Here is an 18,451-nt window from a genome sequence, read left to right as displayed (position 1 = left end):
TATTCTCACAATCGAGTCTATTACTCAGGTGCTCTCATCAGATGTACCTTCAGGAACAGAAGCTGAGGAGGAAGATGATGGCATGAATGATCTGAATCTGGAGGTCATGTCACTGATCTGGAGCGAGGATCTAAGAGTGCAGGACGTTCGGAGGCTTCTGCAGAGTGCACATCCCGTCCGCGTCAATGTAGTCCAGTACCCAGAGCTCAGTGACCATGAATTTATTGAGGAAAAGGAAAACAGGTAAAGAAAAATGTGATATCCCTCATACCCTGCTTTCTTCCTTTCTTCCTTTCTCTGAAATTCTAAAAATATACCTTTAAGTTATAAGTACTGTGCTATCACTTCCACCATTCACTCTCTTATATGTTGTGTGAGAAAATATTTTGTGGTTTAATTTGTTTTCCTTTCTGATTTATTTTATACTTACACCTTTATTTATTTCATAGTATGATAGATAATACTTTGTAAGCCTCTGAAAGGAAATGTCTTTATCTTCAGCTAGAATTTGTATTTTCTAGGTATTGATGGATGTCCTTACTACCAATTTATTTTATTATTTATTTATTTATTTTGGGGGTGCTTGGGGCCAGACCCAGCTCAAGAGTTACTCCTGGCTTTCTCCTGAGGGATCACTCCTGGTAGCACTGGGAATTGAACCTGGGTCGATTACATGCAAGACAAACACTCTACCCACTGTACAATTGCTCTTACCCCTCAATTTGAGTTTTAAGGAGCTGTATGGACTATTATATATTTTATTTATTCAATTTTATTTTTAGGTTTTTGGGGGCCATACATGGCAGTGCTAAGGGCTTACTCCTGCATGGCATGCAGGGAGCATTTCTGATAGTGCTCAGGGACTATATGTGATGCCAGTGATTGATCCTGGGTTAGCCATATATAAGGCAAATGCCTTACCTGCTGTATTGTCTTTCAGGCCCCTTATTGTATATTTTAACAGAAATGAGTTTGAGTAGTGTATTTGTTTCAAAGTCTATCCCACAGAAGCCATTTAACTCTTGGATATAATTGGTATATAGTGCTGTTAGTCCTATAAGTTCTTGCTATGGTGTTAGTGAGTCTCCACTGGCAACATCACGAACCCCTCTCATCTAGGAGGGCCCTGTTTTTTCTTCACTGTAAAGCCCCTGGAATTGGCCCTTTGTGGGCTTGCAGTGGCCAGAAAGAGTAAGAGAAAGAACTCACAATTACTGAAATCAGGTAGCTGGAAAACAACACAATGAATAAATCCAAACTAAATATTTTTTTTCAAGAGATTTACATCATTCAGAGTAACTTTTGGATAAAATTTCAGGTTTATCCTTTTGTATACATGGAGAGAGCTGAGAATTTGGTTGGCTAATAGACTAGCTGACTTCTATCCGTAGCATGTATGACGTAAAGCAACTATGCCTGCTTCTTAAACACTTTTGTGTGAGTGATTAGCACAACTCTGCACAGTTGGTTCACAGGATCTCTGCATGGTTGTTCTTGGCTGTGTCCTCATGTTTACTTTTGGCACCCTCGCCTACAGATTTCATCCTGATTGTTTTGCTGACACATTTCTTTAATTTGGTTTTAATTTTAGATTGCTCCAGTTGTGTCAAAGAACTATGGCCCTGCCAGTGGGACGAGGAATGTTTACTTTATTTTCATACCATCCAGTTCCAACAGAACCATTGCCTATTCCTAAGCTGAATTTGACCGGTATGTTGAATTCTCTTTTTCAGTGAGGAAGGAAATATCAAGTATCTGCTCGGTGGTACTACTTTGAATATTTTTGTTAAAACCAAAGAAGTGTCTTTTTAAAATCTCTAGTGATTTTTAAATACTGTAATAGCTGTTCTGGTTATTAATGTAAAAGTAGTTCAAACATTGATAGAAGTAGATTAGAGTCTTTTTTCAGGTTGTTCCTAAAAAAACATTGCACAGTCTATGAAGGTGTTTGCAAAAATTTTATTTTGTTCAAGATTTTGGTAGCCCTCTCCACTAGAAAAAATGGTCTTGTAGGATACAATATTTTCTTCAAATAATTCCTTATTCCACTCTGCCCTGGTCTGCTAATTTGTATGTTGTGACTCTTGTCTGTATGTGGTGCTGGGTTGAAGCTAGGCCTTGAGCATGAGGTCATACACTCAAATGCTGCAACTGCTGAGCCATTCCCCGACTCTGCATGTTGTCCTTGTTGAAAATATACTCTTATTTGGTGCCTTTCATTTTCTCTTGTACATGAGAATGATGAATGATTGCTTTAGAAAGTTTAATTATTTTTCCTCTATATTAATTATTTTTTGTCTTTTAGAATAAGTGGTATAACTCATGAATGTGTTTCTTTGCAATCTCATGCATCAGCATTTGAGTTAAATCTTAGATTCAAAAAAATGGTAAAGACTAGAGTATTTCCTTTATACTTAATCTTAATGATTTTATATATGTATATACATGTATACTAAAAATGTTTAGTTTTTATAACTTTCAGAACTGCTTTAAAATATATTCAAATCTCTACTGAACTGTAGCCATGCAACTTTATGCAAGATTTAGAGTATTTTCTTTTATTATTATTATTATTATTATTATTATTATTATTGTTTTGGTTTGGGTTTTGTTGGGATCGCACTGTTGTCACTCAGGGGTTAGTCCTGGCTCTGCACTCAGAAATCGCATCTGGGAGGCTTGGAAGTCCATATGGGATCTTGAGAATCAAACCAGCGTCGGTTCGGGTTCAGCCACATACAAGGCAAAGGCCCTACTGATATGCTATCATTCTGGCCCCAAGATTTAGAGTATTTTAAACTTTCATCCATAATTTGAGCTATCATTGGATTTTGAAAATGTATTATAGATTTAGTGTTTTCCTATAAACATTGTAGATTTAAAAGTCTGGAAAAAGAATTCAAAGAACATATATTTGTTGTTGCTAAATACTTTATAAGATTAAATTTAATGAGTTCTCTCTGAGTTAGATTTAACAATGATATTCAAATTTTGAACAGTAGGAGCTGAAGAGATAGCTTGGAGGTAGGGTGTTTGTCTTGCATCCGGAAGGAGGTGGTTGGCATCCCATATGGCCCCCTGAGGCTGCCAGAAGTGATTTCTGAGCATAGAGCCAGGAATAACCCCTGAGCACTCCCGGGTGTGAACCCAAAAAACTAAAAAAAATTTTTTTTGAATAGTAATATATAGGTAGATATATAGATAAACTTAAGATAAAGTTAAGATTAAGGTAGATCAAAATGGCATTTTCTTTAGTGTCCAGAAAAGTGTGGAGTAGCATATTTAAAATTATCAGTGTAAATCACGTTTTGAAACATATTAGACACTTTAATTGTGATGTTATTTTTTATTTTATTTTTAAATCAATATCGTACTATTTTTTAAGAAATATTTAAAATAATATGTGTTCTCAATTCATATAAAAATAAATTGGGGGGCCGGAGAGATAGCAAGGTTTTTGCCTTGCAAGTAGCTGATCCAGGACCTAAGGTGGTTGGTTCAAATCCCATATGGTCCCATGTGCCTGCAGGAGCTATTTCTGAGCAGATTGCCAAGAGTAATCCCTGAGCGCTGCTGGGTGTGACCCCCCAAAACAAACAAACAAACAAACAAAAACAAAATAAAAAAATTGGGTATCTTTTCATAGTTGTATGTACTTTAACAAAAAAGCAATGATTTTTTTTTTTTTTAATTTTGGATTTTAGGCCACACCCGGTGATGCTCAGGGGTTACTCCTGGCTATGTGCTCAGAAATCACCTGGCTTGGGGTACTATATGGGACTCTGGGGATTGAACCCAGGTCTTTCCTAGGTCAGCCACGTACCAGGCCAATGCCCTACCACTACACTATTGCTCCGGCCTCCAAAAAGCAATGATTTTAAACAGTTTTAGTTTTTCTGTCTTGTATCAAGTTTATCTCATATATGTTCAAAAGTATATTCTTGGTATCTCCTATCATTCTAGGTATTATGGAAATATGGGGTTTGAGTTAAACGGTATCTCTCTTTATTCCTTCCAATTTGAGTCCACTCATTTGAAAGCTAAGCATTTCTAGTCTCTCACTTCTCAATTTGGTTTGCTCCTCTAGGTAGGGCCCCTCCTCGGAACACAACAGTGGACCTCAACAGTGGCAACATTGATGTGCCCCCGAACATGACCAGCTGGGCTAGCTTCCATAATGGCGTCGCTGCTGGCCTCAAGATAGCCCCTGCCTCCCAGATTGACTCTGCATGGATTGTTTACAACAAACCCAAACATGCCGAGCTGGCCAATGAGTATGCAGGCTTCCTCATGGCCCTGGGTCTGAATGGCCACCTCACTAAGCTGGCTACTCTCAATATCCATGACTACCTGACCAAGGTGAGCCCTTGTGTTTCCAGTCCAGGTCAGCTCACCGGACTGTTGTAGCTGCTTCTCATCCAACCTTTGCTGTCTTCACTTTGTCCCTCTGAATCTATTCTCACAGCAGAATAATGCTTCTACCACGAAAATTTGAGTCTTCCCTGGTCAGAACTATTTAGTGATCTGCTTCTATTAATGTAGATCTAGGAGCCTGTGAACCTACTGACCACTTAAACATTCTTCCTCTGTAACACATTCCCCATATCAACTTTAGGAACTAGCCTTTTAGTTTTATGGTCAACCAGACTCTTATAATGTCTTGCCATAACCACTCCTCTTCCATATATAAACACTCATTTAAAGTACTGAGTTGAGTGGCTTTTGATATTCATTTTCTGTGTTGATGACTGATATTAAAGTCATAATCATATAGAAACCTTATAGTCCTGGCTCAGTTGGCTTGTGTTGCTGGGAATGGGACCTGGTCTCCCTGAGCACTGCATGGGAGGGGACACCCTTGCTTTCAAAATGCATTTTCTCCTGTATTAGGTGGAGAAACTTAATGAGAATAAGTGCCTTATCTGTTCTGTTTGCTGTTTTATTCTAGGTGCTTCTTAGTGTCTTAGGAAATATTTGGTAATATTTTATTTAAGTTTGAACATTTATTTTTGGAGTAACTTTCTGCTTTTCGTCTTAGGGCCATGAAATGACAAGCATTGGGCTCCTCCTTGGTGTTTCTGCTGCTAAACTAGGAACCATGGATATGTCGATCACACGACTTCTCAGCATTCACATTCCTGCTCTCTTGCCCCCCACATCCACGGAGCTTGATGTTCCTCATAATGTCCAGGTGGCTGCAGTAGTTGGCATTGGTCTCGTCTATCAGGGAACAGCTCATCGACATACTGCAGAAGTTCTGCTCGCTGAAATAGGTATAGAATTAGTAGTGGTGTTATCCTCCTAGGCATACTTCTTTCAGGCCATAGCAACCAAAGTAACATGATAGAAAAATTAGCAAAAAGCAAGGCTAACAACAGTAGTGCTAGTGAGCACAGAATGACCTGGTACCAAAAATAGACCAAACCATAAGCCTACAAGTAATGTTTTTCTAGGATGTTCAGGTAACTAGTTTATATATTTGGTTAGCTGCTTAATGTTGAGTTCTAGTGGTGGTGAGTCTGTAATGTAAGTCTGCCTAAGGCTTCAGTCACATGTTATGCTGAATTGCTCAGTTTATTTCTAGCAGGCAACATGCCAAAGTCCAAAGTGGATTATTTTGGCCCTAAAAAACAGAGGGATTGGTATATAAAAGCATTTCCAATGGAACTGAAGTGATTGACTTGTTTTCTTCCTGTGAACTGGCATGTATGTTCGTTGTCAAATGATTTTGTGATTTGTAATTGGGTTTTTACTTTTGGAAATTTGTCTAAATGTTATTTCTTCCCCTGATATATGGAAATGGTACTGGGATTAATAGAATATTCAGTAATTTAGATTTCTACTGAGAGATCTGGATCTCATTGTATCTAAAGGTACATTATTTGCTAGGAAGATGTCAGCTTTTGCTTCAAGAAGACTACATGACCACCAGCCCCCAAATGAGCAGTGGATTTTCAGTTCTTCTCTACTTAGATTTGAACCTAGATTAGTTTGGTCATCTTTATGGAATGAAATAATGGCAAAAGGGTGAACTAAATATCAGGCTCTTGCTCACATTATATTAAGATGCCTGATTAAAATTAGTGAAATGTTTAAATCCACATGAGGCTGTGTCAGGAGTGTGAATGTATGTACTTGCACTAGAGGGCCATGAGACACTGGGTTCAAGTTGCAGAGACAGGACAGAACTCAAAGGGCTGGAGCACATGGAGGCTTTGATGTGTTCCCAAGTCCACATCCCACCTCAGGTAGCCAGCAGGGTCTCTGAACACTGCTAAGTTGACTCTTATAGCCCCTAAATGACTGGAACTTAGGAGCACTGCATCACCTGGACAAAACTGTGAAAGGTCCTGCCTGGTTGGCCGAGTATCACCTGAATGTTTCCCTTATGCCCCCTGTTCATGCTTTCACCAAACAATTTATTCTCTTGGAGTGGAGATTTTATTATCTTAGTATTTCTAGCTATGTTAATTTTGGTTTGAGAAGCACTTATTCAGAAGATAATCAAGATTGGGTCACTTTTAAAAGCTGTATATAAGGCAATTTATAACATAACATAATATGTAATAATGTCATAGATCACATACATAGTACCTCTCACAATTTATATATAGGTTTCCTCTGGATTTATGTATTATCAGTGTTCCATTAATTGCCTGTTTTCATATTTATAGGGCTTTTAAAAAGGTTTATTTTTTAAAAAGAGTTTTAAAGTTTATTTCTGATTTGTTGTGCTATGCCTAAATATTATGTTGATTCTGTTTGTATAATTTTTTTTTCTGAATTCAGTGAAAGTTTTTTTTTTTTTTTTTGTTTTTTTTTTGTTTGTTTGTTTTTGGGCCACTCTGGCGGTGCTCAGCGGTTACTCCTGGCTATCTGCTAAGAAATAGCTCCTGGCAGGCACGGGGTACCATATGGGACACCGGGATTCGAACCAACCATCTTAGGTCCTGGATCTGCTGCTTGCAAGGCAAACGCTGCTGTGCTATCTCTCCAGTCCCACAGTGAAAGTTTTTATTTGGAAAACTAGAAAGGAAAAGAACTTCCAGATTTTGGGAGGTTCTCCTAAATCAACTTTCTTCTTTGTATAATTTGTTATTGTATTCTTTCCCTGGGGATAAAAACCCAGGAGTATTTGTTTCCTTTTGGAGGATGGAGTCTTTATAGAGAGTATTTTTTTCTACCTAGAGTTAGAGTTATGGTTGTTTGTTTTTGGTTGTTGCTTGTTGTTGTTTTGCACCACACTCAGGGGTTACTACTGGCTATGCACTCAGAAATCGTTCCTGACTTGGGGGACTATATGGGACATCAGGGGATCAAACTACAGTCATTCTTGGGTCGTGTGCAAGACAAACTCCCTACCACTGAGCCACTGCTCTGGCCCCTCAAAGTTATGGTATAATTTTAAAGATGGGAATTTTGTGGACAAGGGAGATGGATCAGACGGGTGAATTTTGATGCTGCCCTCAACCTCCAACTGTTGTGGTCCCAAGCATCAGAGTACCCTTAAAGTGCCAGACTCAGTGCTGGACCAGATAGATAGTGCCAGGAGTGGCCCGTGATTAAAACATGTAAATTATATCAGAGTAGAGCTCAGTTTATCAATATAAAATAAATGTTTGGAAGCCAGAGAGATAGTAGCTAAGATGATACTGGGTTCATCCTTGGCTCCAGACACCCTTAGGAATGATCCCTGAGCTCAGAGTACTGTTGGGTCTGCAGTTTCTCCAAATGTTTGGAACATAATATTTAATATGCTCAAAAGAAGCATTTTCCTGTTTTTTTGTTTAATCAATATATTTTTAACTACTGATCTGTGGATTTCAGAAGAAAAAAGATAAACAAGATGTAAAAGATTCCTTTTTTTTCTGTTTGGAGCATTCCTTTTAAAAACTTTGTTCTTGGGAGTAGGAAGTATGCATTGGTGATTAAATGGATGTTGGACATTGTGTGACTGAAACTCAATCATTAACAACTTTGTAACTGAATCTCATGGTGATTCAGTTAAAAAAAATTAAATATAAAAATATATATTTATGGGCCCGGAGAGATAGCACAGCAGCGTTTGCCTTGCAAGCAGCCGATCCAGGACCAAAGGTGGTTGGTTCGAATCCCGGTGTCCCATATGGTCCCCTGTGCTGCCAGGAGCTATTTCTGAGCAGACAGCCAGGAGTAACCCCTGAGCACCGCCAGGTGTGGCCCTCCCCCCAAAAAAAACAAACAGAAAAATATATATTTATATATAATTTTTTTTGGTATTTTTTTTAAAAAAATGCAAACTTGTTTTTAGTGTTTAGAAGTCAGTGCTTTTTAATTGACTAAGTAAAATAAATTTTGAGGACTCCTAGACAGTTATAAATACCAGTGGGTGATTATTTTCTGTCTTACTGAGTGAGATCATATTGCGTCTTGTCTGTTTTTTGGGTGGGGTCATGTCTAGTGATGCTCAGGGCTTCTGGTTCTGCACTCAGGAATCACTACCAGTGCTTGAGGGACCATATCAGGTGCCAGGGACTGAACCCAGGTTCCCTGTGTGCAAGGCACATAAATGCTTTATCCACTATACTATAGCTCTGCTCCTGCATGTAGACTTTTTAATAAAGTTTAAGAGAAAGTTAACTCACCAAATTTTGTAAGTTGGAATTTGAAAAGATCATCTTGGACTTTGTTTTCTTTATTTTATAGGTCGCCCCCCTGGTCCTGAGATGGAATATTGCACTGACAGAGAATCCTACTCTGTAGCTGCTGGTTTGGCTCTTGGCATGGTTTGCTTGGGGGTAAGTCTGGTCTGGGTTTATCTGAAGTGAATGTCTTTGAGGCCTAATTAACTATATATCATCCTCAACCATTTCTGTTTTTTTCTTCTCCTTCTTTTCCTCCTTTTCCTCTTCCTCCTCCACTTCTCCTCCCTCTCCTCCCTCTCCTCCCTCTCCGCCCTCTCTCTCTCTCTCTCTCTCTCTCTCTCTCTCTCTCTCTCTCTCTCTCTCTCTCTCTCTCTCTCTCTCTCTCTCTCTCTCTCTCCCTCTCTCTCCCTCTCTCTCTCCCCTCTTACTCCTCCTCTTTGTCTGCCTCTCCTCTTCCCTCTCCTGTTCCCCCCCCCCCACCTTTGTTGTTTTGTTTTTGGCCATATCTGGCTGTGTTCAAGACTTATTATTGGTTCTGTGCTCAAGGATCACACTCCTGGTGGGGCTCAATGGACCATATTTGGTGCCAAGAATTGAATTTGGCTTAGCTGCATACAAGGTATTCCTCTGTACTATCTCTTCATCTCACTCAATAGTTTCTTTCTGAGTATTTTACAAAGAGTCAGGTTTGTAACTAGAGGTCAATTGTAGTGAAAAATACAGCATTGAGGCTTTTCCCCAATTTAGGGGTAAAATATTTATCACCAAAAAGGGAATGAAGACTCTCGAGTGAGTTCAAAACATAAAATGAAGTGAAAGTCTAATCAAGTCAAAAACCAGAAAATAGTGAAAATGTTTTTACGATGGGGAGCCTTAAGAATCACAGTAGTTGCTGGAGCTAAACCAGAGCTCACTGTCAGCTCCATCCTATTCATAGGGTTTTCCACAAGCAACACAATTTCTACAAAGACATTTGCTTAATAAGAGTTGATAGTTTCGCTCTTATCCATCTAACCTTGTTCTAAAGCTGTCACATAAAATTACCAAACCATTTCATTAGATGATGATGTTAATTGGATTGCAGATCCTTGGAAGAACCTCCAGTGTTCTATTAAAACTAAATTATGTAAGAAAGTTGTTGAGCCAGGTAGAGCCTTGCATGTGGGTGACCCATTTTCCATCCCTAGCACCAGATATGGTCCCCTAAACACTTTCAGGAGTGACTCCTGGGCCAAGAGTAAGCTTTAAACTCCACCAGGTCTTAGCCGAAAACCTCACTCCCCAAATTGTTAATATTTTATAGTTTTTCCATTTCACAGATGAAGTAAGGAAGCACCTAATAAAATTAACAAGCATCACACTAGAGGTTTATTGTAGTCTGTATCCAACCAGTGTTTCATGGCACTGAATTGTTTTGACTGGTGATTAAGTAATGCTATAGATTGGATCCAAACTGCTTGATTTATATTCACCTCTACCACTGACTATAACCTTGGGCTTAATCACCTTTGCCTCATTTTTCTAATTATAAAATAGTTTTCTGATAGTCATCAAAATAAATAATGTAGTCTATGTTAAACATATCATATATAAGCAAAGAAATTAAGTTATTTTAGTTCTAATAGTTGCTGTTGCTATGAAAAGGATCATACCCAATATTCAGTTTTATATACTCAATATTTTCTTGTACAATTAGCAACGTAAATTATTTTTAAAATCTTTATATAATTAATGAAAACATTAGTTTCAACATAAGTGTGTGACCATTTGTAATCAAAATTATTAATAACTTTTAACTCAGGAGTAATTCTTATGTCAGGAAATACACAAAAATACCTCTCTATGAAATTTGTTCATTTCATTTGTCATGGTATGTGTTGTGGATCTTATTCCATAATTCCACACCTTTGATGCGAACATTATTTTGTTTTTTAGCACGGCAGTAATTTGATCGGGATGTCTGATCTTAATGTGCCCGAGCAGCTGTATCAATATATGGTTGGAGGTCATCGGCGTTTTCAAGCAGGAATGCATAGGGAGAAGCATAAATCTCCAAGCTATCAAATCAAAGTAAGTGTTAACGAAACTGATCAAAATTGTGAAAGCTAAGAAATTGTTTCTAAACTAGCTCTCACACATACATTGATTTTAAGTCGAAGCTCGTCATAATTGTGTTGTTCAGAACTCTTTTTATAGGGATAAACTTTTATTTTAATAGGAAGGAGATACCATCAATGTGGATGTAACTTGTCCAGGTGCCACTCTGGCTTTGGCTATGATCTACTTAAAGACTAACAACAGGTATTGCATTTTGAACTCTTTTCAAGCCACACTTCACTAGATTATTTTCATCTAGAACCACTTTTTTATTTTGTTGGTTATTTTGTTTGTTTTTTGTTTTGGGGCCACAATCAGCATTTATCAGGACTTACTCCTAATTCTACGCTCAGAGATCACTGCTGGAGGTTTGGGGGACCATATGGGATACTGGGGATCAAATCCCACACACCCTGTGTGCTGTACTATTGTTCTGGCCTCTAAATGTCACATTTCTATGTTTATATTTGATAATATAATGCTGGTTTCTATTCATTTGTTTTGTAGTTGATGTAACAGACATACTTTTCATTAACTTTGTAGAAGTAAAACTGGTAAGCAAGAAATAGTGAGCTTTACTCCCTCTCTGGTTATTATTTATAAAAATGATTTCTATTTAGTCCAGGAGTTTTTCTCTTGGCCGTACCTTCTACTTCTTAAATCTCCAATGATTAATGCTGATTCATGAAAATAGAACTCTGACAGTTGTCATTTTGCATAAAATACTAAGTTGGATAAGGAAATGATTCTAAGATTCAAGCCTTTTATTTTTGGGGGTCATACCCAACACAAAGCTCAGTACTTCTAGATTTTTGCTCAGGGATCACTCGTGGAAGGTCTCAGAATCATATGTGGTGCTAGGGATTGAACCTGGGGCTAAGGCAAGTACTTTCCCCACTATACTATCTAGCTCTAAGACATTTTTCAGTATTGGCAATTTTTCACATTGAAGATTTTGGATAACTTGGTAATTATATAAGGTTAACAAAGTGATGCTAAACATACATATTCTGTTATGATTTTTATAAATATGTCTTTTCACTAGAGATAAATATCTCACTAGAGATATTTCAATGAAGTAAAACTAAAAGTCTGTACCTTTATATGTAAGCATATAATTAATTTTACATTAGATGGTTTTAAACTCTGTAAAGACATGGAGACTATGAATGGAGTGGATAAGATATATTCTGGATTCTGTCTTGGATTCTTGATGATCTTATCTTCTCCTAAGGATTACTGCTATTCTTCTACCAACAGATCCATTGCAGATTGGCTCCGAGCTCCTGATACTATGTATTTGCTGGACTTTGTGAAACCTGAATTTCTTTTGCTTAGGGTATGGTACTTGGCTATTTTTCATTTCTGCTAATATGAGGAAAAAGGCACCTATTCATGGCTCTCATGCTTAGGTTCAGATAGCAGTCATTTTGTAAGATAATTTTTAATAACTTTTTTTTTTTTATTGAATTAGTATTGCTCAGGGTACCTGCAGCCGCTCCTAGAAATGCTTGGCCAGCCAGGCCAGACTGTTCAGTCTGACCTGGTAGTGTCATGCCATCTGGCCTAGCTACTTTATCTTGGTAGTGTTAGGCATCCTGACTTTGCTAGGGGCTATGTGATACCAGGGATCCATCTCAGGCCCTTGCGCATGCCAGGCACACTCCTTGACCCCCGAACTATCTTACTAGCCCCATTTCAGTTGGTCCCTCCTCCACCCCCCTCTAGAGGCCAAGTTGCATTGCCCTGGGCTCCTAGTTAGTCTTGGTGGTACTAGTGGGAGGGTAGGGTCATTTAGTGAGTGCCCTGACAGAATTTTGTGTATCCTGGTATCTTATTATTTGACTTAGACGCTTTTACTCTATGAAAGTTTGTAAATTAAGTAGACATATACACTTTTTTTTTTTTGGTTTTTTGGGCCACACCCGTTTGATGCTCAGGGGTTACTCCTGGCTAAGTGCTCAGAAATTGCCCCTGGCTTGGGGGGACCATATGGGATGCCGGGGGATCGAACCGCAGTCCTTCTTGGCTAGCGCTTGCAAGGCAGACACCTTACCTCTAGTGCCACCTCTTGGGCCCCACATATACACTTTTTTAAGATTTTTATTTTTATGGAACACATTTTTGTTAAGTTCTATAGTCCTTTAATTCAATTTTACTTTTTGAATTTAAAAATCTAATCTTTTTCTTTAATTTGAATCATAACTTTATTTAATGAGTATTCTTACTTTGTTTTCAGTCTTTTGTTGGGAACTGATTCCTAAATTCTGTTTGATTTGGTCACTCTTAGAAAATTTGTAAACGTTGCCTGCTTTGATTAATTTTATTTGTAATGTTTATTTAAGACTCTTGCCCGATGCCTGATTCTGTGGGATGACATCTTGCCAAATTCCAAGTGGGTTGACAGCAACGTTCCTCAAGTAAGTCTGTATAATAAGTGTTATCCTAACATAGATTATATAGGTTATATATTATATAGCATAGAATTAGAATTTCTTGGAGAGTTTTCAAAACTGTATAAAACATTTTTCTTAGGAAAGCAAATTTGATTAATGCAGTATTTTGAGAACACAGGGACTTTCTGTTTCAGCCACACTTGAAGGTGCTGAGGAGCTGCTCCCTGCTTATTAAATGCCTGGGACTCTGTCCTGGTGGTGCTGGACACTATGTGGCAAATGGCAGAGCTGGTTCCCGTCCCTTTGAGCACTTTTTTGGGCCCCTGGAGCTATCATTTGTAAGATTGTCTGCTGACTAATGACCATAGTATAGCCTTGCCTTTCAGTTTTAGATGCCCAGAATTATGGTTTTTAAGAAATCCTCGAGTGGAGGCCGGAGAGATAGCATGGAGGTAAGGTGTTAGCCTTGCATACAGAAGAACAGTGGTTTGAATCCTGGCATCCCATATGGTCCATCGAGCCTGCCAGGAGCGATTTCTGAGCATAGAGTCAGGAGGAACCCCTGAGCACTGCTGGGTGTAACCCAGAAACAAAAAACAAACAAACAAAAAAAGAAATCCTAGAGTGTTTTTTAAAATTTTGTTCTAAGTGCATATTTATCTAAGATGCTGTTTGACATGAATTTTCCGTTCTTATTTAATAACTTATTTTACTAACATATAACATACTAGCACATCAAATAGTTGTAGATACTCAGAATTTCATTAAAATTATGTCCAATACAGTAAATAGTTTAAATATTGTCCTTTAATCCATGTGTGGTGATTTCACTTTTTATTTAAAATAAATTTTTATTTTAATCAATGCTGATATTTGATTTAATATGAAAATTTTTTTGAGATAAAAACTGGAGGGGCTGGAACACTGGTGCAAGCAATAAGGCGTCTGCCTTTCACACAGCTAACCTAGGATGGACTGCGATTCAATCCCCTGGTGTCCCATATGGTCCCCCAAGCCAGGAGCAATTTTTGAGTGCAGAGCCAGGATTAACCCCTGAACGTCACTGCGTATGGCCCAAAAACCAAAAAAAAAAAAAAAAAAAAAAATATATATATATATATATATATATATATATATAAAGATAAAAACTCTTTAAGAATTTAATCACAAATTACTTTTTTGGTTTTTGAGCCATAGCTGTATTCAGGGGTTGCTCCTGGTTTTGTGCTCTGAAATTACTCTGTCAGGCTTTGGGGACCATATGGGATGCCAGGGATCTGCACAGTAACCGTCCTCCCAGTTGTGTTTTTGCTCCAGTCCTAAATACACTAATTATCATTAATTACCTTTTATAATGAATATTCAATCTATATAAATTATTTGATTGTTTATAGATATTTTTCCTACTCCTCTATGCAATCCAACATAGGCTGATAAATTTTAAAGTTAAATTTTGTAGCATTTTTGTTTACATCTTTTAGAATGTCTGTATTAGCTTGAATTCAGATTTTAATGTTTTTCTCTTAAAATTTTTTTAAACTTTATTTATTAATTGATTGATTGATTTTTGGACCACACCCAGCAACACTCAGTGGTTACTCCTGGCTCTGCACTCAGAAATTGACCCTGGCAGGCTGGGGGCCCATATGGGATGCCGGGAATCAAACTAGGTCTCTCCCAGGTCAGCCCCATGTAAGGCAAACATCCACTGTGCTATCTCTGGCATCCCATATGGCCCCCTAAGCCTGCCAGGAGTGATTTCTGAGCACAGAGCCAGGAGAAACCCCTGATCACTATCAGATGTGGCCCCAAAACAAAAACAAGCAAAAAAAAAAAAAGGTTCACTTTATAAGTTGTTGGTTTGAATTTAAGACTTGTCTAATATAACTACAAGCACTTTTTCCTTCATAGAAATAATTGCAGTGCTGTACTATAAGCTGTTGAAGCATTGCCTTCTCTGCATGGGTGGAAATAAATTAATAGTTTCTTTTTCATTCTGGGGCATACCTGCCAGTGCTTAATACTTACTCCTAGCTTCATGCTCATTCCTCAACATACTCAGGAGACCATGTTGTGCCAGGGATCAAACTTGGATTAGGCCACATGCAAGACAAGTACATGAACCCTGTCTTCAACCCTACTATTCAATTTACTATTTTTGATTATTTATATGTGTTTGTATTATACTGGATTGCTAGAACAATCTCCTATGTCTTTTCCATCTTTCATGCCTAGTCACTAGCATACAGTAACTAGAGTTCAATTCAATAAAATAGGAAAACATGGTCCCATACATGCCAGTCAGAAAAGGCAGGTTAAATTATTGCCCTGATTAACACTGTTATTCTCCAAATTATGTTTTATCCATACATAGTTCATATATTGATATTTAAGGATTTTATTTTCTGTCTTGACAGATTATAAGAGAAAATAGCATCTCTCTTAGCGAAATTGAATTGCCCTGCTCAGAGGATTTGAATCTGGAAACTTTGTCGTAAGTCATAAAATGTCTACTACAAATCAGTGTCCTTACATCTGAAAGATTAGCTGAAATGGACTGTAGAAACTATATTATCTGTGATTTTAGTTAATGAGTTATTCTGAATCCCCTGTTAATCAGAAATTCAATGAATAATATTGGAGATGTAATCATAGGTTTCTATTTTATATTTCATTTAAATATATTGGCAGTGAATTCTAAAAATCCTTTTTTGCTGTGTATTTTATAGTCAAGTGCCATCCATTATTGGTAAGGGTCACATGTGCTTTTCAGAAAAAAATAGCATGGAAGTTGCGTTAGTGAGCTGGAGGCACAATTGAGAATTTGTTCCCAGAAACTAATTGAGAGGCTAGGAATTTTGTTATATTTGCCCTGAGATTATAATAATGGTTAACTTTAAAGCAAAACAATGGTAGTGAATCTCTTATCTATTTCCAGGCAAGCACATGTCTACATCATTGCAGGCGCATGCTTGTCTCTAGGCTTTCGCTTTGCTGGCTCAGAAAATTTATCTGCATTTAACTGTTTGGTAAGGAGTATATTAGTTTATTGCTTTATCTTTTTAATAATTTTTTTATGCTTTTATAACTTGGATTTTTTTTTCTGTTTTTATTCCTGCAGCATAAATTTGCAAAGGATTTCATGGCTTATTTGTCTGCACCTAATGCTTCTGTAGTAAGTCTTTTATGATTCTCATTGGATAGAAAGTTAAATGAAAAGATAATTCACTAATAATTCAGTTATTCTATAATTTTGCCAACTTTGTCTGCTGTCTGGATTTAGAATCAAATTTGGGAACTTTGAGGCATTTGTTCATCTTTGCATTTTTGTTCTGGGATATCAGTTAAATGAGAATATGATTTCCTCTGAAGGCTATCCAAGATAGCAGTTATTGTGGCTGGAGACTAAGAAAGACTATAAATTTCATGGAATGCCATTCCATATGCAGTTCTTTCTTAGGGCTGAAGACCAGTAATTACCTTTAAGAAATGAGTAGTAGATAGAAAATTAGAGCTACTTTTGTAGCATTTATCCTGATAACAAAAAGACTGGAATAATTTACTTTCTATAAAAACCACACAGATGGGACCAGAGAGATAACACAGCAGTAAGGCATTTTGTGTGTGGAAGGATGGTGGTTCGAATCCCGGCATCCCATATGGTCCCCCGTGCCTGCCAGGGGCGATTTCTGAGCGTAGAGCCAGGAATAACCCCTGAGCACTGCCGGGTATGACCCAAAAATCAAAAAAACAAAACAAAACAAAAAACCCCCACACAGATATATGCAAAGTTATTTATAATATGAAAAAATATTGCATCATCAAAAACATTAAAAAGAAGGGCCAGGAGTTCATTAAGGTACATGTAAGTTGCAGCTTTTCGTATGATTGGCCCCAGTTTAATCTTCTATACTACATGATCCTTTTAAGCCTACTGGGACTAGCCCTTGGGACCACTGGATGTACTACCCCCCCACCCCCTAGATTTTAAGTTTAAAAATTATTGAACTTGATTATGGCATATTCATATGTTATTATACAGTGAAACTACTTTTACTGTAGCAGTCAAGAATCATACTTTAAGATATGAGGAAAGATTGCTTGCATAAATTCAAATGGTTAAAAATAATGTATAATTTTATTTGACATCAAAGCAGATACAGGAGATTTGGAGCCATAAAAAGCCAAAAAATGTTAACAGCTTCTCTATGTGTTTGGCAGTACTTCAAGTCATTATTACTTCCTTTTGTATACTTTTCTGAATTTTTTATTTTGAACTTAATACTTTCTTGTCAGACAAACTAATTTTTGAGGAGAGGTTATAGGGCCACACCTAACTTATTCCAGACTTACTCCTAGCTCTTTGCTCAGGGATCACTCCTTGTAGGCTCAGAGAGACATAAATGGTGCCAGGGATTGAACCCAAGTTGGCTGCATGTAAGGCAAGTGCCATACATTCTGCATTATCTCTACCCAGAAATATCTTTTAATAAATGAAAAATATTTACTGATATATGTAGCCTTTTAATGCTTGCAGATTTACTTTGATAGTAAAGAAGTGTGATGCAGCAGTGTGTCATTCATATGTCCGTGCCATCTTTTTGCATTTCCAGACAGGTCCTTACAATCTAGAGACTTGCCTGAGTGTGGTGCTCCTGTCTCTTGCCATGGTGATGGCTGGCTCAGGGAACCTAAAAGTTTTGCAGCTTTGTCGCTTTTTGCACATGAAAACGGGTGGTGAAATGAATTACGGCTTCCACTTAGCCCACCACATGGCCCTCGGACTTCTGTTTTTGGGAGGAGGAAGGTAAGTAATGTAGATATTGCTCAAATGAATTCATGTCAAGATCTGTGAGAGTGAAATTTTTATTTTGAGAAGCACAAAACTTCCATTCAGACTAGTGGCTAGCTTATGTGGAGGCACTCTCACCTTGAAAGCCTTCTTTCTCATTAACTCCTATTTAGTCCTATTTATCATATTTGCGTGTCCCATGTACCACCTGCTCTCCAGCTGTTTAATGACATGACTTTTTTGTTCAGCTGCTTTCTCAAAGGTCATGAGCAGTGTCATTCAGCAAATTCTGAGATTTTCTTAGTTTTCAGATTTTTTTACTTGATTTCCAATGTAGATTCCTATTTTTCCTTACTACCAGCTTCCCACTCTCATGTCTCAAGTTTTGATCACTACCCTATTGCTCTGGTAAGGCCAGAGAGATAGGACAGTGGGGAGGGCATTTGCCTTGCTTGTGACTGAACCAATTTCAATCCGAAGCAATGCATACGGTTCCCCAAGCCCCGTCAGGAGTAGGCCTTGAGCATCGCTGAGTATGGCCC

At 37.8% G+C, this 18,451-nt stretch overlaps 1 protein-coding gene across 1 annotated transcript in view; it reads left to right on the top strand.

The window, feature by feature from the left end:
• ANAPC1 (anaphase promoting complex subunit 1) overlaps positions 1–18,451 on the top strand; it is an 86,596-nt gene that overhangs the window by 51,206 nt on the left and 16,939 nt on the right. Inside the window, 13 exon segments of the mRNA XM_049784457.1 lie at positions 29–243; positions 1,592–1,710; positions 4,088–4,359; positions 5,039–5,273; positions 8,686–8,777; positions 10,560–10,694; positions 10,843–10,925; positions 11,982–12,060; positions 13,067–13,141; positions 15,535–15,611; positions 16,056–16,146; positions 16,239–16,292; positions 17,731–17,924. Coding sequence (XP_049640414.1) covers positions 29–243; positions 1,592–1,710; positions 4,088–4,359; positions 5,039–5,273; positions 8,686–8,777; positions 10,560–10,694; positions 10,843–10,925; positions 11,982–12,060; positions 13,067–13,141; positions 15,535–15,611; positions 16,056–16,146; positions 16,239–16,292; positions 17,731–17,924 — 1,721 coding nt within the window.

The sequence above is a fragment of the Suncus etruscus genome, chromosome 12 (assembly GCF_024139225.1).
Source record: "Suncus etruscus isolate mSunEtr1 chromosome 12, mSunEtr1.pri.cur, whole genome shotgun sequence".
NCBI classification, from domain to species: Eukaryota; Metazoa; Chordata; class Mammalia; order Eulipotyphla; family Soricidae; genus Suncus; species Suncus etruscus.
The sequence above is the reverse complement of the archived record's forward strand: the minus strand, read 5'-3'. Positions and strand labels throughout refer to the sequence as shown.